Source organism: Hippocampus bargibanti, linkage group LG07 (assembly GCF_051943395.1).
Source record: "Hippocampus bargibanti isolate YZ-2025 linkage group LG07, ASM5194339v1, whole genome shotgun sequence".
NCBI classification, from domain to species: domain Eukaryota; kingdom Metazoa; phylum Chordata; class Actinopteri; order Syngnathiformes; family Syngnathidae; genus Hippocampus; species Hippocampus bargibanti.
Genome location: NC_142740.1, coordinates 9802100 through 9826575, shown reverse-complemented (window position 1 = coordinate 9826575; position 24476 = coordinate 9802100). Strand labels below are relative to the sequence as shown.

At 46.2% G+C, this 24476-nt stretch overlaps 1 protein-coding gene across 2 annotated transcripts in view; it reads right to left on the bottom strand.

Annotated features, from left to right (window-relative positions):
• Positions 1 to 1662: 1662 nt before the first annotated feature.
• ntmt2 (N-terminal Xaa-Pro-Lys N-methyltransferase) overlaps positions 1663 to 24476 on the bottom strand; it is a 34477-nt gene continuing 11663 nt past the window's right edge. Inside the window, exons 5-6 of one of the 2 annotated variants that reach the window (XM_089001576.1) lie at positions 9462 to 9663; positions 1663 to 2220 (exon numbers count right to left, since the gene is read on the bottom strand). In XM_089001576.1, the coding sequence (XP_088857702.1) occupies positions 2205 to 2220; positions 9462 to 9663 (218 nt within the window). In that variant the 3' untranslated portion in view covers positions 1663 to 2204. Of the gene's footprint in view, positions 2221 to 9400; positions 9664 to 24476 lie in introns of both variants that reach the window. The other variant, XM_089001575.1, reaches the window with a different exon arrangement.

Sequence of the window (24476 nt, the reverse complement as noted above, 5' to 3'; positions counted from 1 at the left end):
AAAAGCGCAGTGCTGGGAAAAGCACGGATACTGCGCAGAACCCTCAAGATTCCTGGCCTCTAGTAGAGGACCCAAGCTACAAGGTGGATGAGACAAGGATTTTTTTTTTTATATATATCCTTGGCAATTCATCAAGGTCGAAGATGATGTAGCTTCCTTCTCCTGTTCTGTATTGGACAGTGGTTATCGTTGCTGGCGACAATGCCACTGTAGGTGGGGCCACAAATCCTGCCACATTCAGAACATGTGAGGCCCGGATCAGGTTGCCGGGACGGCACTGGAAGAGCACAAAGGTGGCGCCACACCAGCTTCTCCTGGGTGTGTTGATCTACTAGGTGTGTCACCCCTTCGTGGCATAAGGAACGACAGAGTGGCCTGTTAGCTCCTCAGACTCCAGATCGCTGGGCTTGATGTTGCACCTCTTGAGAACCTGTTTAAGCTGGCCTTTGTATCACAACTTTGGACCACCAGGCTTCCTATTTCCTGACAAGAGTTGTCCAAAAAGCACCTGCCGAGGCAAACGGAATCCGGATGACATGTCCAACCCACCGGAATTGCTTCTTTGCTTGTGTGGCCTCAATGCCAAGGATGCGTTGGAGGAACCTGATGTGGAATACATCAAGGCATCTCACATGACTCCGATAGATGGTCCAGGCTTCTGAGCCATATAGCAGCATGAACACACACTACCCGGTAGACTGCGACTTTTGTTGGTATTATTACATTGTTGTTTCTTACCTAGGGTGCTGACTTCCAGTTCCCAAACAGGCTGACAATTGTTCTCTGTCTTGGGTAATTCCCACTTCTACCACAAGTGTCAGGGAAATCTAGCCTCTGCTTCCCAGACAGTTGTCAGTTAAATTTCCTGTTCCAAATGAGGTAGCGAACCTCCACACATACGTTTTCTCTGACACACTTTGTTATTATTATTGCTATTATATATATCAGTGCTATTATATATCAGTCTGGCCTACGTCTCAATTATTGGAATTGTTTAAAATGAGCTCATGGACAAAATTTAATTAACATTAGTTTGTGATTCAGATAATTTTAAGCCAGCAGAGATGGCTTTGCAGGCCCTGACGGCCACCACTGTTTTTTATTATTATTACTATTACGGAGTTTAAACACGCTTAGGACACCGTCACCCTCTTCTCAGATTTATAGACTCTGTGTCTTTTTTTCACGTAACATTGACAAGTATATTTATGGTTTTATTTCACAGACTCACTCTGTCTCTTAAGTATGTACAGGACACCGTCACCCTTTTATCAGTTTTAAAGACTACTCTGTCTAATATTTAGAGTTAAGGCTTTGTTATAGCTTCATGTGTTGTTAAAGCGCTCTATAAATCAATTATGTATTGTATTGTATCGTTTTATAGACTACTCTACAAAAGTACAAAAGTTTTATAAACTAGTCCTTAAAACTATAGACGACTCTGTATTTACAGAGTTTAAGTATGTTACTTTTTGACACAGTTTTGGAGACTACTCTGTTTTCCCGTCAACTTGCATGCATTATTTCAGTGTTTTTTTTTCAACTCACCAAAGATGCCTCTTCTCCAATTTGCGTCAACCTTTGGTCCCCAGAAACATAGCCAAGGCCCAGTCCCAAATAGGTGTTTGCTGCCATGGCCACATTTTTTCCTGGTTGTCAACTCTGCCTCTGGACACCTCTGGTATCTTGCAATGCCGGACGAGCCCCCAATTAAATGTCAGCTTCACCAAATAGACATGTATTATTATTATTATTCTTTATTCAATTTAAAACAAAAACGAGAATGAGGCACTCCGTTGGTCTTTTTGTGCTCAAGAGGAGAACTTTATTTGTGTTCTCAATCACTAATTCGACAACTCCTCTACTTATTGGGTTCAGAGACATCTGATACACAATGTTCGCATCTGATAACACATGGTGTTTGCGTTTGGTAAGACACAGACATCGGTGTCCTTGCATTCTCTTTATGGACAGAATCTCTAGGGGCGGCTGAAGCGTTGAAGGAGTCCGTTTTGATGGGCTCAGTATAGCATCTCTGCTTTGTGCAGATGATGTGGTATTCTTGGGTTCTTCAAGTAGGACTCTTCATCTCTCGCTGGAGTGTTTCGCAGACGAGTGTGGAGCAGTTGGGATGAGAATCAGCGCCTCCAAATTTGAGACAATGGTTCTCAGTCTCGGTTCCTCACTGAACACTAGCCGAGGGGCTAACACAGAAGCAGGCTGGGGAGAGACGAGCGATATTTTAAAAAACGGTTCAGAAAGGCACTCACAGCATGGGCTGCCGTTGTACCGGGCTTCTGAACCATTTGACGGTTCGGCCATTTCTGCTACATTAGCGACGTAGTAGGTAGAAGACCCCAGCAAGCAGAGGTAAAGGGAGGAGTAGGGTCTACTAAACACATTGTTGTTAACAAAATACAAACACAATGTAAAAAAAAAAACAATATCAAAAAGTGACCCAATACTGACTGATCGGGTGGGTAACTTTTAACAAAACACTGTTAATCACAAATATAACTGCCCTAACTGACAAAGAGAGAGTGAGAGTGTTAGTAAAAGGAGGAGAGGGAGAGAGGGAGAGCGGAAGAGGGGAAAAGGGGAAGAGTGAGAGTAAGAGGAGAGAGTGGAAGTGAGAGTGGGCGTGGGAGTGATCGAGAGGTAGAGGGAGAGGGAGAGGGAGAGGGAGAGGGAGAGGGAGAGGAGAGTGAGAGAGAGAGAGAGAGAGAGAGAGAGAGAGAGAGAGAGAGAGAGAGAGAGAGAGAGAGAGAGAGAGAGAGAGAGAGAGAGAGAGAGAGAGAGCGAGAGCAAGAGCAAGAGAGCGAGAGGGAGAGAGCAAGTGGGAGAGAGCAAGATGGAGAGAGCAAAAGGGAGAGAGGGTTGAGACAACCCTTAAAGGACAACCGACGTCTCCGGACAAGTTGTGTCCATAATTTGTAAAATGGCTTCAAATGACTTCTACTGGGTGTATTTTAATAAGATTCAGCCGCATATAGCTATATTTTACGTTTTAAGACTCGCGCTGAACATTCAGGAAGTCTAGTTTTTGAGTTGGTGACGTGTTTTCACGTGACGTCAGAAAAGGACCGCCTCTTGACTGTAAAAAAGACGCATTGTAGCGTCTTTCCATCACGTCAATGTATTTTGCTGTACTATTTTTTTAAAACCGTGTGTTACATCCAAAAGCCGCCAGCAGAGGGAGTCCAAGCTCCATTGAAAGAATATATCAGCCTGTGGAAACGGGCTTATATATATATATATATATATATATATATATATATATATATATATATATATATATATATATATATATAGCATATTATCCGATTCTGAAGCCATTGTTTTGATTCTCCAGCAATGCAAGACGTCTTGGCGTGACGTCACAAACTGGGGGCGGGACTTTCTGAAAATGCCCAATTCGCAGCTCAATTTTTTGCAGATTTTGGACACTTTAAGTCATTTTTATTGGTGAATAAAAATATACTGCATGTTTTGGGTATTTTAGATGCTATAAAACGTTTTTCTGATGTCAGTTAAAAAACAAAAAAGTGACGTCGGTTCTCCTTTAAATGACACTTGTTGAAGATTATTCTGGCGTCAAAAATATGCATTACATCTGTACTTGAAAATAACTAATTCAACTTTATTTGTCATTGACCCATGAAATAATGATTATGGTAGTCCAACTTAAACATTTCCTAACAACTTTGCTGGAAAGATGAAAAGGTTTCTTCAGCCGTCATCTGTACTTTTTTGAAGGTGTCGGACGTTTCGCTTCTTATCCAAGAGGCTTCATAAAACAGCAAAATCTTTCACTAAATCGCCATGGTGGGGTGAGGTTCAATTTGGATTGTTCGCACAACAGACTTCTTAGTCAACATAGGCTTAGTTATGCTGATGAGGTGATACCAGAGCAAATGGGGCAATCAGACCAGTCATAGACCTCATACTCAGGCAGGACAACAGAAGTAATCAATCAGGACAAGAGAAGTAATCATTTTAGCCGCAGGGAGTTGTCCTCTGCTCCCCCCTCAGTGCAACCACTCATTTCACGACAATGAGGTTAAAATCTTAGCGAAAGAACATAGATGGTTTGAAAGGGGAGTAAAAGAAGCGTTTCTCATAAAACAACTAAATCCTTCATTAAACCGGTCTGGTGGGGTGAGGTTCAATTTGGATCGTTCATACAATAGCCTGCTTAGGCAACACAGGTTAGGCAACATTCGTAATGCTGATGATGTGATACCGGTTGGAGTGGGGCAAACAGGGCAGTCGTTAGTCAGGAATGTAGGAACAATCAGTGGGGCCACAGAGAGTGGTCCTCTGCTCCCTCCAACCTGAGAGTAGGGACCTATCATAGCTGTGTCTGGCGCCATGTCTGGACATTAGGGATATATAAATAGGGCCGATACGACCAGTAAGACTTTAGTTCGCTGACGAAGCCTCTTGGATAGGAGGCAAAACGTCCGACACTTTCAAAAAAGTACAGATGACGGCTGAAGAAACCTTCTCATCAATATATGAGTGCCTTGTGATTGACTGTAAACTAATTAATGTTTACCCTGGCTCTCGCCTAAAGTCAGTAGAGTTGGGATTCAGTGTACCCTTTACACTTGTAAAATAAGCAGCAAAAGAGAAAGAATGGATGGATGAATGGATGGATGTTGGTAGCATTCATTCTTTCATTGAAAGGTGTTCTAGAGGGCTGAAGCAAAAAGTGAGTAGAATCTGAAAATTTTAATTCTTTGGAAGATGCCAGTGTATCACATGAAACTACAGCTTGTACATACAATTTAAAATGTTTTGATTATTTGATTCTTATGACTCTTCTATAAATGATTAATTGGGAAACGTGAAACTTGTGAATCACTTCTTGAACCACCCTTGAATCATATCACCCCTCATGTGTCATGTATTGACATACATATCCAATTGTTTTTTTATTGCACATAACCTCACCCCAATTTCTCCACATATCAGTATCTATTTTTAATGTAATTGTTTATGCTTTTTGGGAAAGATTGTGAATGGACAAAGTATATTTAAATTGTGAATCAATGAAAAGGTTTCTTCAGCCGTCATCTGTACTTCTTTGAAGGTGTCGGACGTTTCGCTTCTTATCCACGAAACTTTGTCAGCAAACTAAAGTCTTACTGGTAGTTTAGGCCCTATATATATATCCCTACTGTCCAGACATGGCGGTGCCAGACTCTGCTATGATGAGGTGATACCGGAGGAAGGGGGGCCATCATATATATATATAAAAAAAAAAAAAAAAAATCCTCGTCTCACCCACCATGGGTGGTGTCTGTCCCCATTTCAGCTCGGGTCCTCTACCAGAGGCCAGGAAGCTTGAGGGTTCTGCGCAGTATCCGTGCTGTTCCCAGCACTGCGCTTTTCTGGACCGAGATATCCGATGTTGTTCCCGGGATCTGTTGCAACCACTCGTCGAGTTTGGTGGTCACTGCCCCAAGTGCTCCGACCACCACAGGCACGACTGTCACCTTTACCTTCCAGGCTCTCTCCAGCTCCTCTCTGAGCCCTTGGTATTTCTCGATTTTCTCATGTTCCTTCTTTCTGATGTTCCCATCACTCGGGACCGCTACATCCACGACAACGGCTTTCCTTTCCCCTTTATCTATGACCACGATATCAGGTTGGTTGGCCATTACCATCTTGTCAGTCTGTATCTGGAAGTCCCACAGGATTTTTGCTCGGTCATTCTCCACCACCTTGGGAGGTGTTTCCCATTTTGACCTTGGGGTTTCCAGTCCATACTCCGCACAGATGGTGGACGAGATGCACAGATGGTGGACGAGATGCGATATATATATATATATATATATATATATATATATATATATATATATATATATATATATATATATATATATATATATATATATATATGGCACGACGATGGCACTTAGCCAGCATCGGAAGATACTTCGCCTCACGCCTTGCCAGTACCTTGAATGTATTGTAACGTCCGGGGCTTGTGAGTTGCATGTTTGGGGGCTGGGCTAGTCGGGAGAGATTACGTCACGGACAGAAGGGAGGACCTGAACGAGAAGTCCGCGAGAGAGCAAGAGAGAGGACTGCGCGTGAGTTGTGGCGTAACAACAACTCCGGTATGATTGTGCTAACTGCAACGTTTGCTTAATAAAAGCCTGACCAGCTGTGCCAACGACTGTGCGCATCCTTTATCACGCCTAGGGGCATTACATTGCTGTCAGAAGCTCCGGATTCACCCGTTGCACTTCGAACTTTTGAGGGAAGATGTTCCGCGACGACGCTACTCGCCAGAAGGTAAAGGGGGAGGCCTTGCCAGGTGGAATTGACGGAGTCAAGTGGCATGGAGCGCGGTCGTCTTTACGGTGGCAATCCGCACCGGAATGGGCATGAACCCGCCATTACGACAAGTGCAGCCGTCGCCGCGAGGAGCGATGAGAGCATTAATGGCGGCGCCCTTGGTCTCGCGTGGCCCTCCATGAAGGCGCCGAAATTCTCCGGGAAGGGAAGTTGGGAGGCGTATTTGGCACAGTTCGAATTGGTGGCCCACGCATCGAACTGGCCGGACAAGGTGAAGGCGGTGCAGTTAGCGCTTTCACTGACTGAGGAGGCTACGTCCTGTCTGCTGCTACTGAGCCCTGGACAGAGACTTGATTACAGCGCGCTGGTGGGCGCTCTGCAGCGGCGCTTTGGGGAGTTCAATTTGAAAGACTCTGCGCAGCGAGTTCAAGCAGCGTGATCGACATCCCGGTGAACCGCTACGTTGTCTAGCCCATGCGATCGAGAGCCTGGGTCGACGCGCATATGCTGGGATGCCAGAGGAAGTCCGAGATGAACTGATTCGTGACCAGTTCATCCAAGCTCTCAGACCGGATGAACTGCGGCTGCACGTCCAGCTTGCCCACCCAGCAGCGCTTGGAGAAGCACTTGCCCTTGCGACAGAGAGGGAGATCGCAGTCAAGGGATTACTGCAGACAGCAGCTTGCCCCGATTCGGTGACATCGTCGTCGAAAGCTCAACAGGAGGAAGGGAGTGGTCGACGTGCACGCCCTGCTGTCTGCTGGGGGTGTGGAAAGCCAGGTCATCTGCTGCGGCGCTGCTCAAAGATGAAACGGCGAAGGGTCCCTGAAGGCCGGGCAGCGCAGACCCCTCCAGTGGTCAACCGGGAACTGCAGTCCACATGCGGAGCGGTGACAGTGGGTTGGACAGACATGGGGGACCACAGTCATGTCCGCATGCAGATTGGAGACGTGTCCTGGACAGCCTTGGTGGACACTGGGTCTTCAGTCACGATCGTGAGGCTTGACGTTGTTCCAGCAGGAACCGTCTTAAAGTCGACACACACAAAACTGAGGACAGTGACCGGTGAAACGGCCAAGATGAAGGGCAAAGGGACATTTGTTTTTGGCCTGGGGGGTTCCTCAACAACCCACTCAGCTTGGGTAGCTGACGAGAGTGACCCCTGTATTCTAGGACGGGACTTTTTAAAAGCCACAAATTGTGTGGTGGACTTGGGGGCTGGGGTGCTCACCCTGCCAGGTGGCCAGCGTGTCGAGCTGATCACGGCATCTCAACAGGATTCCCCAGGGGTGGCCATCAACACAGTCGACCCTTCAGCAGTGCTGTCCACTCTGCCCTCGACAGGCGATCGGGTAGGTTACTCGCCCTGTGATGGAATGCCCACCAGAGGGGGCAATAAAATCAAAAGAGATGGAAATCCATGGAGAAGCGGCTGCTGCCGGGCCAACATGCTGCACCTTAGAGGCTGTGGACACTGCAGAGTGGGCTGCAAAGCAAGAAGAGGACCACGACCTCAACCCAGTGCGGCAGTGGGTCCAGAGTGGCAGGAGGCCACCCTGGAAAGACGTGATGGGACTCTCTGCTGCTTCCAAAGGCCTTTGGAGCAAGTTTGCTGTGCTACGCATAAAGGATGCTGTGCTGCAGCATGCTTGGAGAGAACCTGCTGCTGGGGAAGAGAGATGGCAGGTGGTTGTGCCGAAAGCTCTTCGAGAGACTGTGCTGAGAGCTTGTCATAAGGGCACTGGCTCAGGACACCTTGGCCGCGCAAAGACCCTCCGACGGCTCCGCCAAGTGTTCTACTGGGGACACCATCGACACAACGTGGATGACTTCTGCTGGCGCTGTGAGGAGTGTGTGGCCGGCAAGAGACTTCAAGCCCAGTCGCACGCACCACTTGAGGCGTTCAGGAGACCTCCGGGCTGCTCAGGGGACCAGCTGGGGCTGGAGTTTTTACACAGACGGCGGGGTCGGCTGCAGAAAGCCGGTGCGCGTCGAAAGCGAGATTCTGACGTGTGGCGCGAGGGGCGGAACTTCCAGGCGGGGGATCCGCCTTCCACCAGTCGTGTCCCAGGTCAGCCAGCGGGAGGCAGAATTGACTCAGAGCCAGGTCGACCGCAGAGACGGACACAAGGGCCACAACAGCTACGGCTGGAGGATTTTTTTGTTGACCCCTCGGGGCGAGGGTTTCATAAAGGGGAGGGTAGTGTAACGTCCGGGGCTTGTGAGTTGCATGTTTGGGGGCTGGGCTAGTCGGGAGAGATTACGTCACGGACAGAAGGGAGGACCTGAACGAGAAGTCCGCGAGAGAGCGAGAGAGAGGACTGCGCGTGAGTTGTGGCGTAACAACAACTCCGGTATGATTGTGCTAACTGCAACGTTTGCTTAATAAAAGCCTGACCAGCTGTGCCAACGACTGTGCGCATCCTTTATCACGCCTAGGGGCATTACAGTATAATCAGTACGTTAGTTGCTTCGCCCGAAGATATTATTCTAGCCACAATCGCGTTTATTTTACTGTCCCGCGTCGTAGGCTGTTTTGCACCCGCATGTGCCTTTTTATTTTGTTAGTTAGTGTGGTTGGGTGGATTGCCGCCGCTCGCCCACTAGCATTGTTTGTTTAGTCATTATTTCTGTTCCACAAACCTTTTAGCGGGCGTCATCGCGGACCCGCGCCTTCTGTTAATAAATCGATTGCCTGCACCAACGCCTCTGGCCTGCTTAGCGATCCACCACCTGTCCCCAACGTTTCCGCTCGTCAGCTGCCACTGACGCCGCCGGAACGTGACAGTTAAGAAGCGAAATGTCCGACACCTTCAAAGAAGTACAGACGGCCGAAGAAACCTTTTCATCGACGGACCACGCCTGTACGACTGAGAGCATACACGGACGTTTAAATTGTGAAATATTCATCTTGCCGGAGCCTATCCCAATTAATTTAATTCAGAGGAATCAAGTGCTGAGTGTCAGTCAGTCAGAGGGAAATTGGGCAATGGCACACCAACACGGTGTTAAAAAAAAGTGAGGTGACAGAATATTAACCAAAAGCGCAATCTAATCAATCTATCAAATCCAACATAAAAGGCCTGTTTACCAAAAACTATTTCATTGCAATCATCCATACAGGAATCATGGCCTCTGGAAAGCCCTCTTGCCTTTCAACAGCCAAGATCTCGAGGCCAGCTTTGTAAATAATGATCTTCATGATGTCCAGGTGTCGACTTATGCTGCTGTCAATGGTGTCCAGCTTACATCCCTGTCGTGCCATATTGTCTTTTATTATAATGACACCATTTAAACGCAAACTCTTCTTACAGCGAATAAGGAAGTTCATCAGGTCTTTGTCTGTCAGATGACCTACAAAGAAACAAATAACACAGATAACAATAGACATTACTTTTCTACTGTGGTGAATTTCATACCCAGGCCTTCAGCAGTGCTATGTCTGAATCAATCCACACAATTTACCACAAGTTCACTAGAGGGTACCGTTAGCCAGGAAATAACTGTCGGACCTTTCTAAATGATGTCCATGTTTTCTTGAAAAGTCCAACTTGGAAATGGCTTTAACAGTAAATCTGCAACCCAATTCATTCATTCTCCTCCTTCAGACATTGTTGTTTGAAAGCACACAACAATATTGTATATTTGCTGATGCAGCTTGCTACAGATACAGTGTGATAGCTCTGGCCATCACTCTGACGTTTACCAGCGCCCGCAGGCAGGTGCTGGTCAACCTTTTGAGTTGATATATACAGTGATACCTCGGCTTACGAACGCCTTGACTAACAAACTTTTCAACTTACGAACGTTAAATTCACGATAATTTAATCTTGGCAAACGAACTATTTTTCGGGATACACACGGAGCGCTACAATGAGTGATTTGTCATTCGCGAACGAGCCCGTTCTCCTAACAACGAAATGGCAGCCGACTATTTTTTATTCTCTATTCCCCACCCCCAGGCTTCGGTTAAAGCTGCACGTGATTGGTCAAGAATGCAGCAGTGGGGGTTACAGAAACACAGAGCTGCAAATAAAAATAGGTTAAAGCCGCACATGATTGGTCAAGAATGCAGCAGTGAAGGGGGGGGGGGGGTTACAGAAAAACAGAGCTGTAAATAAAAATAAATAGGCAGACGACAGAGTGAGTGAGAAAATGGATAGAAAACACAGTGAAATTTGGACTCATTTCAACTTTATTGATAGTTGAAAGGTAGAGTGTAGACTGCAAGGTTAAAATATCCTATCAACCAGGCTCCACAAATAGCTCGCCGGTTCTTGGAGCTCCTGAAATGGCAGCTGGCGTTTTTTCCTTCTATTCCCCGCCAACAGTCTTTGGTTAAAGCCGCCCGTGATTGGTCAAGATCCGTGGGATAGGAGGGAGGGGCGCACGCAGCAGTGAGCGGGGGGGATGGGTTACAGAAACAGAATAACATACACACACACACACGAAAGGGAGACGATAGAGCTTGAACCAAAAAAAAGTGGAAAAAAAACAAAAAAAAGTAAAATGGTGAGAAAATGGATAGAAAACAGTGAAATTTGGACTTGTTTCGACTTTATTGATAGTTCAAAGGCAGAGTGTCGACTGCAAGGTTAAAATATCCCATCAATCAGACTCCACAAATAACCTGCACATGACCCACAGTGCAGTTTATTTATTTAATTACAATACCACATTTATTATATATAAAACAAGGTATATTCTGTGTCGTTTTAAGGCTTAGAAAATTAGAAAGGAGAAAATTATGTTTTATGGGGACCTCTGAATGGATTATTCTCATTTTAATGGCTGTCTGTCTGTATGTATGTATGTATGTATGTATGTATGTATGTATGTATGTATGTATGTATGTATGTATGTGTGTATGTATGTATGTGTGTATTTATGTTTGTGTGGGTGTGTATTGTGTATGTATTGTGTGTGTATTCTGTGTGTATTGTGTGTGTATTGTGTGTACTGTGTATGTGTGTGTGTTTGTGCGTGTGGCATTGGCAACTAACAACTGTTTACGCTCGAGCCTGCCTTAGCAACAATGCTGTACATTTTTTTTGTGTCAATCGTAGCTCTTGCTCAACAAATTGTATTGAAGTGAGTTTGTATTAAAAGTGTGATTAAAGATTTTTCTAATTTAGTGCAATTTCTTTTTCCGAGAGCAATTTTCTCTTATTATGGGAATGGTTTGGTGTGTGTGTGTATGTATATATATACAGTAAAGTCTCGTTATATCGATATTCTCGGGAGTCGAAAAAAATATTGATATAACCGGACTATCGATATATCCGATCCTGCGGCATGTAAATTTTCTCCTTGCGTTCATAGAAATAGTATCGTAATAAGCAGTACTATCAATATAACCGATATCGATATAACGAGACTTTACTGTGTGTATATATATATATATAGTAAAGTCTCATTATATCGATATTCAAGGGAGTCCGAAAAATATCGATATAACCGGGACTATCGATATATCCGATCCTGCGCCGAACTGCATTAAACAAAAGCCGCCAAAAGAGGGCAGCCAAGCGCCATATAAGAAACGGAGCTGGCCATTAGCTCCCTTTTTTTTTGGGTGAGAGATGTTCCCCCAATGTTGCCTCAAAATGGCACATATAATTCTTTAATGATTGTAAACATGTATGCTTTAATCTTCAGAACTACAGTGTATTTGAAACATATTCATAACTGGATGTGTAACAAGAAAGCATATTATCCGAATCTGAAGCCATTGTTTGGATTCACAAGCAATGCAAGACGTCTTTGCGTGAAGTCATTTTTATTAGCATTTGAATAAAAAGTGAAATCGTCTGTCCTTTAATACACAGTATGGAATGTTAATAATTTTCAAAATCATCGCGCTTCAGCAGACAAAACAAGAAACATTGTTGCAAAAAACGATTGCATTCATATACAGTACAGTGGGCATGTACATAACACAACAGGGAAACTGCAACGCTTACATCTTACTGTATTATGTATACAATTTAAAAAAGTCATCAATCTTCTTCTGCTTCCCATTTTTACCTTTTAACACAAACACTTCAATCTCGTCTGCTACACATGAGCTAGCGTCTGAAAATGAAAATGGCTCTGCTACACGGGTGCTGGGCACGTAACCAAGTCACCTGACCAAGTCGACCAATGGCGTGACACGTAACCAAGACACGTGACCAAGTTGACCAATGGCGCGACCGATGGCGTGTCACGTGACAAAGTCACACGGCCAAGTCGACCAATAGCGCGACCGATGGCGGCTCATGTGACCAAGTCGACCAATGGCGCGACCGATGGCGGCTCACGTAACAAGACACGTGACCAAGTTGACCAATGGCGCGACGGATATATCGATATAAACAACAAAAATGGCAGGCGGGGGATGAAAAGGAGCACCGTAATAACCGGATTATCGTAATAACCGGGTATCGTACTAAACGGTACTAATTATACATAAAAAGACGAGAAATGTGCAAGGGAAATGAAAATAGTATCGTAATAAGCGGTACTATCGATATAACCGATATCGATATAACGAGACTTTACTGTATATATATGTCGATATAACCGTACTGTCGATATATCCGTGCTGCGCCGAACTGCATTAAAGGGGCGGGGCAACATGTAAACGGGGTATCTTTGATATGGCATGTAATTTTATCATTGAGTTCATGGATTGCGTATCTAACATGCTTTTTGTACAGTAGTGAAGTGAAAAATAAATCTGTGCATAAAATAAAAACGTCTTTACACTTTTTAATGACTATTTCCTTTCAAAAATGCCACCAATGCAAAATCCTCACGTTCTATTCACACGAAACCACGAAAAAAACAGTGTGACAGCATGAAAAACCAAAACTGCAACGTTTACATTACTTACGTTGATGAAGTATGTTTGGTCTGAGAAGCGTGTTGTGCCCAAAAGCTGCCATTATATGGCATCCAAGGCCATATAAGAAACGGAGGTGGCCATCGGGAGCTCGCCATTTTGTGCCTCTTTTTTTTGGGTGAGAGATGTTCCCCCAATATTGCCTCAAAATGGCACATATAATTCTTTAATCGATTGCAAACATGTATGCCATTGTTGTCGCCATAGTTGAAGACGGTAGAAAATGTCGTCTGCTACACACGAGCTGGTGTCTGAAAATGAATATGGCGTCTGCTACACAGGGAGCTGGTCACGTAACAAACTCACATCACCAAGTCACGTGACCAAGTCGACCAATGGCGCGACCGATACAGATTTCGATAATGGTGGTACTGTATAGGAGATGCTAGTTGTTTACGGAGGTGACGTCACGAATCATGCGATTTTTTTCGCTGGTAGGCAAAAGCAACAATAGCGAGTATGGACAAAGCGACCTGTCGCATGAAAACTGAACAATGCTCCGATTATGTGCGAAAGCTACCGTTAAAAGTCCGAGAGCGATACTTTGAGAAGCTAAGATATTGTTACTGTACTTGTAACTTGCCGGATCCTTTCAATTTGAAGACTGGATGGGTTGACGATCCATCATTGTGGCCGGACATTACTTTCACCGATATTTATTTTGACCTCGTCGATACTCCCAGACAGTTCACTGACGATAGTTTGAAGGCATATGAGTCCCTCAAAGCTTATGAATACATACAAAGTGGACACGTGTATCCAGTGTGTTTTTACAACGTTGAACAGTCGCCGTATTGTTTTTGAAGACAAAGTTGTCATGTATGTTGGACATTTTGAATCATATTTAATCATTACAACATTTGAAAGGGAACATACTATGTCAGTTGTGGTAAATCATTAAACTAACTTGGGATGCAAATTTGAAAGAGCACAGCACATTGTCATAATATTGTCAGACGGAGGCAAGATTAATTATCATAGTTGTACTTTGAATCTTAATGTTTTTAACACGCTCGGTGGCTTTTTCAACATGAATCCCCTTCTTCTTGATCAATGTTACTGGTACAGTTAGATAGTCCCAGGAGAATTGAGGCAGTGTTGTTCCTTTCTTGCTGCATCCTTGCTGCCGTCTGCCTGTCATCGTCACGACGCTGTGCTCGCTGATACCTTTTCTTTAAATTATCAGGAGTTAACATGGCTAAAGTTTTAGACAACCACACGCGATATCACCATTGTACTAAAATGCGAAGGCTTTCATTCATCTAAACCGAAAATGAAACGCATAAGCTCACAATACAATGATAGCACTCGCTAACAACTGTTGTGTTGGTAAGCTTTCTGCCTACCGGAAGTTAGCGGCCGATCCGTGATCATAAATGACGACACTGGCATCTCCTATAGAAACCCCTAAGCAAATATCGATTCACAGTGACAAGTATCTTTTAAATCGATATAAACATAGCAAAATGGCCGGCGGGAGATGAAAAAGAGCACCGTAGTAACCGGATTATCGTAAAAACCACGAATCGTACTAAACGGAACTAATTATACATAAAAAGACTAGAAATGTGCAGGGGAAATGAAAATAGTGTCGTAATAAGCAGTATTATATATATATATATGTTACTGGATAGCTCAGTTGATAAGGCATCGGTATGGCATATGGGAGACGAGGGTTCGAATCCCACTTGTGGCAAAGAAAATGAGCACAATGACATCATCCAGTGTGGGTCCTTGGGCAAGGCCCTTCACGCCAATGCCTACCTCATAAAATGATGAGAGACAATAAATGGAATGACCTGCCGGCTCAGACGTCGCCCGGCCAAACAAGGTCTGCGTCAGGTGCTGGGGAACCAGAGCACCCTGATGAAAAATGGGCTACTGGAACAAAGCGGAGATGGACGAGATGCGATAACATGGCTCTGTTGGAATGCTACTACTCAAGCAACCCTAGTCAGAGGGGTTACATGCGGAGAATGGGGGCTGAATGGTTACTTCGAAATCCACAGTCACGGTTGACCACGAAACAACTAGTAGCTCAGTGTTCCAATATCCACAAACGGCAATTGCTATCACAACTTGAGATTGATGAGGTACAACACAAATTCCGAGGTGAAGGGCCCCAGGCTGCCACATCAGAGGAAGAGGTTCAACCAGAGATTGGGAGGCAAGCCCCAATGAATGATGAGATTGGGAAGCCAGCCCCAATGAATGAAATGCTGAGCGAGGCAGCAACTGACCTGGTAGATAAGATCATGGCAAGAATGAAAACTGGGCAACGAAGACACCGATTACAACGGCTATGTGAAGTACCACCTGAAAGTCTCATGGAAACTGTGAATGCAGCACTGAGAACAATCCCGACCGGAACGATCACGGAAACCAATGAGCTGATATACACCTCAGCATCAGTGATCCTAGAGATGCTTGGCTACAAGAGCAACCATGAGAGCCACGAGATTCATTACCCACCATGGAAAAGACGGTTGGAGGCCAAGATCAAGGCGGCTCGGAAAGATGTGAGTCAATTGACGGAGATCCAGAGAGGTGTGAATAAAAGGCCAATACCTAAGAGGTACATGCAGATAACCATACCTGAAGCACTCGAAACTGCCAAACAAAGGCTCCAGGCCTTGTCCAGTCGCCTAAAGAGGTACACGAAAGAGAATGAGGCCAGAAGAATAAACAGGCTGTTCGCAACACAACATGTGAAAGTGTACGCTCAGTGGCAGGGTTCTAACAGCAGAGCAGACCCTCCAAGGCTGGAAACTGAAAGATACTGGAAAGGCATATGGGAGAAGGAAGTCGCACATAACATCAGTGCACAATGGCTGGTGACTCTGAAAGAGGAGCACAGCAACCTCCCTGAACAGAACCCAGTTACCATCACAGCGGCAGATATACAAGGAAGAGTCTCAGGTATGAAAAACTGGACGGCACCAGGCCCGGATATGGTCCAAACCTACTGGCTAAAGAAACTCACAGCTCTCCACGAGTGCCTAGCAGCACAAATGAACCAGTTGCTGATGGATGGGACTCACCCAGGATGGCTAACCGAAGGGCGAACAATCCTGATCATGAAGGATTCCTCAAAGGGTGCAGTTCCTTTCAACTATCGGCCAATAACCTGTCTCTCCACAACATGGAAGCTCATGTCAGGCATCATTGCGGCTAAGATAAGTGGACACATGGATCAATACATGAACAAAGCACAGAAAGGCATTAGTAGAGATACTAGAGGTGCCAAACATCAGCTGCTGGTTGACAGAACAGTCGCTCAAGACTGCAGGTCCCGACATACCAACCTGTGCACAGCCTAGATTGATTACAAGAAAGCATATGACTCGATGCCACACACATGGATCACTGAATGCTTGGAGTTGTATAAGGTCAACAGGACCCTGAGAGCCTTCGTTGCAAACTCGATGAGGATGTGGAAAACCACACTTGAAGCCAATGGCAAGCCACTAACGCAAGTGTCCATCAAATGTGGCATATATCAAGGTGATGCACTCTCCCCGCTGCTTTTCTGCATAGGACTGAACCCCCTCAGCCAGATAATCGCCAAGACAGGCTATGGATACCGGCTCAGAAATGGAGCTACGATCAGTCACCTCCTCTACATGGATGAAATAAAGCTGTATGCTAAGAGCGAAAGGGACATAGACTCCCTGATCCACACAACCAGGATCTACAGCAGTGATATCGGAATGTCATTCGGGCTGGAAAAATGTAGTCGGATGGTGACTAAGATGGGCAAGGTAGTCCACACTGAAGGGGTCTCACTCCCTGAAGGAACAATAGCAGACATTGAAAACAGCTGTGGTATACCACAGGCCAATGGCAACCTCGAACTAGCAACAAGGAAAGCGACTACGACCAAATACCTCCAGCGGGTGAGGCAAGTCCTCAGAAGCCAGCTCAATGGCAAGAACAAGACCCGGGCAATAAACAGCTATGCCCTGGCAGTGATCAGATACCCTGCAGGAATAATAAGTTGGCCAAAGGAAGAGATTCAGACCACGGATGTTAAGACCCGAAAACGCCTCACCATGCACGGAGGGTTCCATCCCAAGTCCAGCACCCTGAGACTGTACACAAGCCGTAAGGAAGGAGGCTGGGGACTAGTGAGTGTGAGAGCCACTGTCCAGGATGAAACATCCAAGCTCCATGAATACATCAAAGAGAAGGCTCCAACGGATGATGTACTCAGAGAATGTCTCAGTCAATGGGGAACAGAGGATGAGGTGCTGGAAGAGGGACAATCATGGGAGGAAAAGCCCCTACACGGGATGTACCACCGTACAATAGCAGAAGTGGCTGATCTCAAGAAGTCCTATCAGTGGCTAGAGAGGGCTGGCCTAAATGACAGCACAGAGGCACTCATCCTGGCTGCCCAAGAGCAGGCCCTGAACACCAGAGCCATCGAGGCAGGGATATACCACACCAGACAAGACCCAAGGTGTAGGTTGTGCAAAGAGGCACCTGAGACAATCCAACACATAACTGCAGGGTGTAAGATGCTTGCAGGGAAAGCCTACATGGAGCGCCATAACCAGGTGGCTGGCATAGTCTACCGAAACATCTGTGCGCAGTATGGACTGGAAACCCCAAGGTCAAAATGGGAAACACCTCCCAAAGTTGTGGAGAATGACCGAGCAAAGATCCTGTGGGACTTCCAGATGCAGACTGACAAGATGGTAATGGCCAACCAACTAGATATCGTGGTCATAGATAAAGGGGAAAGGAAAGCCGTTGTCGTGGATGTAGCGGTCCCAAGTGATGGAAACATCAGAAAAAAGGAACATGAGAAAATCGAGAAATACCAAGGGCTCAGACAGGAGCTGGAGAGAGCCTGGAAGGTCAAGGTGACAGTCGTGCCTGTGGTGGTCGGAGTACTCGGGGCAGTGACCCCCAAACTCGACGAGTGGTTGCAACAGATTCCAGGAACAACATCGGACATCTCGGTCCAGAAAAGCGCAGTGCTGGGAACAGTACGGATACTGCGCAGAACCCTCAAGCTTCCTGGCCTCTGGTAGAGGACCGAGCTGAAATGGGGGACAGACACCACCCATGGTGGGTGAGACGAGGATTTTATATATATATATATATATATATATATATATCCAAATTGTCCCTAGGTGTGAGTGTGAGAGTGACTGTTGTATGTCTTTGTGTGCCCTGCGATTGGTTGGCAACTATATATGTGCACTTAGATTATTAAATTATGAAGGAAGTGACGCAACGGCACACAGTGTGGCACCATGTCCCGCCCATATTTCCAGAACAATCTGGAGGCAATTTATGGTGAGTTGCAATTTTCTGTTGGTCTCGATTAACGCGCATCTTCATGACAATATCTGATTTTGTTCCCCCTTTTATACTGTCTAGTGTTATCTAATTAGTTCCCTTATTCATTTCGAGTCCAGATTACTTTTTGTGTCATTATTTGCTTCACGTTTTGTCGAGTGGAACTTTAAAGCACATGTGCTTCATAGTGCTTTTCTGTTGCACAATTAATCACAAGACGAAACCCATGCGACTTCATCCATCCCTTCTGCCATACTGTGTTGCAGGTAATAATTGATTTATTTCGTTTTTATTGTACAATATTTAGTTTCTTGTGTCGTGTTTCATTTGCCCGTGAATGTTCGTGGCGGGTTGAACTGTGCGCCCTTGCAAGCGCACCGCGTGTTCTGTCGAGTCTCCGCGTATGATGCGTTCAGAGACTTCATGTAAATAACACTGAACTTGTGTTGTATCTCTTTTTCTGTAAATAACCACTATACGATCACACGTTGTTAATTCTGTTTTGTTATCTACAATGTTTTGCATTTGAGAACAATCTGGAAGAGATTTATGTTAATCACAAGACGAAACCCATGCGACTTCACCCATCCCTTCTGCCATACGGTGTTGCAGAAATAAAAAAACACATCCACGCGTCTGGTCTCCTTAATATATATATTTATATATACAACAGTGACTGTCTTCATCTCCACGATGCTGCCGTCTTAATGAGACCAGACGCGTGAATGTGTCTTTTTACTTCTTTTATTTCTGCAACACAGTATGGCAGAAGGGATGGGTGAAGTCGCATGGGTTTCGTCTTGTGATTAACCTGAATCTCCTCGAGATTGTTCAAAACCCATTCCTATCACAGACTAGTAGAAATGTCATTTACATTTCACAAAACAGCACATAACTACACCCGTTACTGAGAAGCCATAAAGATAATGGCGACAATTGGCACACAGCACAAGCCAAAAAAAAAAAATCAAATGGTCATATTAAACCCACATTAATGTTGGCATCCCGACTCTCTGATAGGACATTTCACATATCAGCCTGTCAGGGGGTTTAACTGTCCTACCACATCTCGTGAAATTGACGGGGCCCTGTGTGTCTTGTGGTTGTGTGCAAATGACCTCCTCAAGTTCAGTCTCATCTGGGGGTGAGTCAGGAGTCGAGTGTGCTATGTCAAACACCGGGTCTGTCGAAAGTTCAGTCTGTGTGTGGATATCATGGCCTACTGACTGACTTCTCTCACTGACATCCCCTCGACATGCATCGGCGGAATCATGCTCTGAAGAGAAGTGCTCATGTTCATCTGTCTGAGCTGGAGACTGCATGACCCAGTTCTCAGTGCGCAGCTGAGTGTCCTCCTGATCACCAGGAACTGAGCTTTTGTCACTCCCACAATGTGGGTCCATCTCTGACCCCTCTGAACACGAACCAGGCTCCACCTGCCCCGAGAATGTCAAGAAGTCAACCGGGAGCAGTAAGTTCCTGTGTACGACCTTCTCTCTACCTGTGGCATCATCCCGGATCCTGTACACATTGATCAACGGCTTCACAGACACCACGTCATAAGGAGTTGACTCCCAACGATCCACAACCTTCCGCTTGCCCTTCTCGCCTCGATTAGCTAGTAGCACCTTGTCACCAACAGCCAATGGCGAGCCGTTGACTTTGCGGTCGTAGATCTGGGCGTGGCAGGTCTGTTCCTTGGCTGCATGCTGTTGAGCAATTTGCGCGGCTTCAGAAAGGTCTCTCTTCAAGGTGCTCACAAACTCATTGTGACTGACAACATTGGCGTTCTCCAAGACATGATGGAACATGATGTCAATGGGCAAGCGTGGGACACGTTCAAACATCAAATAGAATGGTGCAAAGCCCGTCATCTCATGTACTGTGCCGTTATAGCAGAAAGTCAACATATTCAACATTTGTGGCCATTTGGACCTAGACTTTGGGGGAAGTGTTCTGATCATGCCTCCAAGGGTCCGGTTGAATCTTTCTGCGATGCCATTACCCATGGGATGATACGGTGTTGTGTGGGACTTGTGCAAACCCCTGCCATCTCAAGAACATCCATTATGAGTCTACTCTCAAAGTTGGCTCCCTGATCCGAATGGATCCTTTTGGGGAACCCATAAATGCAGAAGAACTTGTCCCACAGGCAGCGGGCAACTTGCTTTGCTGATTGGTTCCTGCAGGGGAAGGCGAGAGCCAACTTTTAGAAGTGATCGGTGACGACGAGGACATCGGTGGTTTTCTTGTCGCCGGACTCTGCTGTCCAAAAATCAATGCATACCAGTTCCATTGGAGCCGAAGTGCGGATGTTCTCCAGGGGTGCCCGGGCGTCTGGCTCGGGGGTCTTACCCAAGATGCACCTCTGGCACTGCCTTACATGTTTCGTAATGTCTTTCTCCATCCCTGTCCAAAAGAACCGTTCACTAGCCAAGGAGAGTGTCCGAGAACAGCCCTGATGACCAGCCGCGTCATGCACACCATGTAGGACTTGGTGTTTCAGAGACCCAGGTATGACGAACTGAAAGACTCTTCTGTTCATGTGGCGATCTTTCCTTACTCTGTAAAGAGTCCCATCACAAACTTTCAGCTTCTTCCAGTGCCTCAGCAACAAAAGAACACAGCTCGTCTCAGCTGCTCTTTCGTGTTTGGTAGGTCTCATATTACGCACATAGAACATGACTCGGCTGACTGTTGAATCTTGGTGCTGCAGGTCACGTAACTGACTATGGGGAATGACAATGGAAGAGTCTTCTTCAGGTAGCTGTAGTGACAATGGGGTTGCTCCAGGGAGTCGAGAGGTACCACCAGTCTAATGGACGTCTAAAACTGCAGACACCTCCTGCGCATCAATTGCACTTCCAGAAGACTGATCAGGAGCTTCTCCCTGGGGAACTTCTCCATCGTGATCACCAGCCATGTGGACAGCCTGACAGTTGGTGGTGAAACGGAAAGCATCCTGTACAGTCTCATTCACGACCCCTTGGACTCCATTGAGTAGGTATTGGTAGGGTTCTTTCACCAGGCGATGGCTCACGCAAGACTGAACGAAGGGTTCTCGACTCAGTGCATCAGCCACTATGTTCTTGGGCCCTGGGACGTACTTCAAGTCAAAGTCATATGCTGCCAGCTTCGACACCCACCTCTACTCGCAGGCATCTAGTTTGGGCTTCGTCAGGATATATGTCAAGGGGTTGTTGTCAGACCATGCAGTAAAATGTCTGCCTTTTAGCCAGTGGGAAAACTTGTCACATACGGCCCACTTTAAAGCAAGAAATTCGAGCCGATGTGCAGGGTAGTTCAATTGGGCTCGTGACAGCGTTTTACTAGCAAATGCCACTGGTCTCGCAACCTTGACATCAGGCTGAAGCTGGGAGAGGATGGCTCCAATGCCGTCAAACGATGCATCGACTGCAAGGATGAAAGGTTTCTCAAAGTCAGGATGGGCCAACGTTACACTGTTTGACAGATCGTGCTTCAGAGTCTCGAAGGCAGTTTGACATTCAGTGGTCCAGTCCGCCAGTGTCAACTTCACATGACTTGATGCATCCGATGTGGGTTTCGACCTTCGTCTGGCCTTACCACGGGTTTTCTGGCCTGAAAGGAGCTTGAAAAGGGGCTTGGCCTTGATGGAGCAGTCCTCAATGAAGTGCTGATAATACAACACCATTCCCAAGAAAGATCTAATTTTCTTCTGCGAGGGAGTGAGGCCATCACTGTCCATTAGGTCGGGTACCTGCACACTGTTTATCGCTTCCACCTTTTCAGGGTCTGTCTGTACCCCTATTTCTGAGACAACATGGCCAAGGAACTTCACAGATCTCTGAAGAAAGTGACACTTCTTCGGAGCAAGCCTCAGATTATGGTTCTTCAGGCGGGAGAAAACCATCTCCAATCGCTCAAGCGCAATCTCTTCTGTCGGACCAAAGACCATGAGATCGTCAAGATAGCACAGGAGGCTGGTGAAGTTCTTGTCCCCGAAAATGGAAAGCATCACCCGCATGAATGTAGCCGGGCTGTTCGAAAGGCCTTGTGGCATCCGGTTATATTCATGTAGGGACGAGAAGGCGGTGTACTTATTATGGTCCTCAAACAGGGGCACATTATAAAATCCCGAGGTGAGGTCCATGGTGGAGAAGAAGACATTTCCTCCAAGTGCGGCAAGAGCGTCAGCCTGATGGGCCAATGGGTGAGCATCCCGCTGTGTCCTCGCATTTAGCCATCTGAAATCCGTGCAGATGCGCAACTCCCCATTCTTCTTCCACACTAAGACCAATGGAGATGCGTATTCACTCGTGGATTTCCGAATGATGCCCTTTTCTTCCATCTCATTGAGAGTCATTCTCAGCTTTTCATATTGACTTGGTGGCACTCTTCGATAAGGCAGGCGGAATGGTCTCTCATCCACGAGGTGTATCTTGTGCACAAATTCAGAGGCCTCTCCACAGTCCATCCTGTTCCGTGAAAATACTGCTTCATATCTCTCAATGAGTTGGAAAGTCTGTCCCTCCACGTATCGGAGACAGCACATGCATCCAAGTCCAGATCATGTAGTCCAAGCTTGTCCAGTGCTATTTTGATGTCTTCTTTGGACCTTGGCATTGCGGTGGCATTCTGAACAGATTGGGACATAATTTGGATGTTGTCAGGTTCAGACAAGTCTTCTGTCGCAATGCAGGGAAATACATCTGCCAGCTTTGTGTTTCTTCTCAACACCACTTTTTCAGTCGAGGGGTTGATGACCCTCACTGGGAGCCATCCATCGGCCCACATCGGTGTGATAATCCTGCCAACCAGAATCTTCGTGGATCTGCACCTTGCTTGGGTTGGTTCAACTATGACCGTGCTGCCAACTGACATCGGTGCGCAGGCGGGAAGCTTAGCCCAAACAAGATGTTCACTCTCTGGTTGCAACATCACACACTGCTGCAACTTCAGCGTGCCAACTTTGTCAGGAATCGTTCCACCCCTCCATTTCTCTGTGTTGGAAAGCAGTGAGAAAAAGTGGTGGCAGTCATCATCAATCGAACTACCGGGCTCTGACATGAGCCGCCAATAGCCTTCAGTCTTCCGCATCAGGTGAAGGATTTTCTTAATGGCATTGCTGCCAAGAATTATGTCGTCGGTTTGTCCAGGCACCACAAACATGGGCACAGCTAGCTTGCAATTGTACACGACTATTTCCAAATCGCATATGGCCGAAGGCGTCACCTGATGACCACCACATCCTACAATGACAACGTCATCTGCAGAGTAACGTTTGATGTTAGGGTTGCACACTAACAATCGTGCCATAGCCGACTCACTCAATGTGCAACCAGTAGAGCCGCTGTCAATCATTGCGGTCAGGGAAATGCCTGCGACAGTGGCAGTGGTGTAGAACAAGCTATCCGACTTCAGGACCTTGTGTGTGCCTTGGAAGATAACAGTCTTCTCCGTGGGGACACTGGAAGTGAGGGACTCTAATATCGAATCAAGATCATCTGTCGAACTGTTGGGAGGGTGATGAACTTCATCCGCATCATACTCCCTTGGATGCGGAGACATTAGTTTCCCGACAGTAGTGATCTTGAGGGCTGCACTTGTGTGGGGCAGTTGCGTCTGGAGTGATCGGGTGAAAAGCACAGAAAACAAAGTCTCTTTTCGCAGCAGTGAATAAGCGCAGAATGGTCAGCGGTAGCACAGACAGCACATGGTAGCTTATTCAAACCGTCCACCATTGGAAGCCTTGACTTGCGTCTACCAGAGGCAGAGGGATTGTTAGCTCCTTGCAGCAAAACTCTTTCCAGCATGGAAATGACACGCTCAAGATTTGCGGAGTCGGGTGGCCTGGCTGAGTGGGATATTTTATCGTTGTCCTGACATGCTGTATTCTGCAGCATTTCACTTTTATTTACATGAATGGGTTGACTGTTCGCCGCAGCTGGAGTGGCAGTCCTGGGACTCATTTCTGTCTGGTACTCATCCA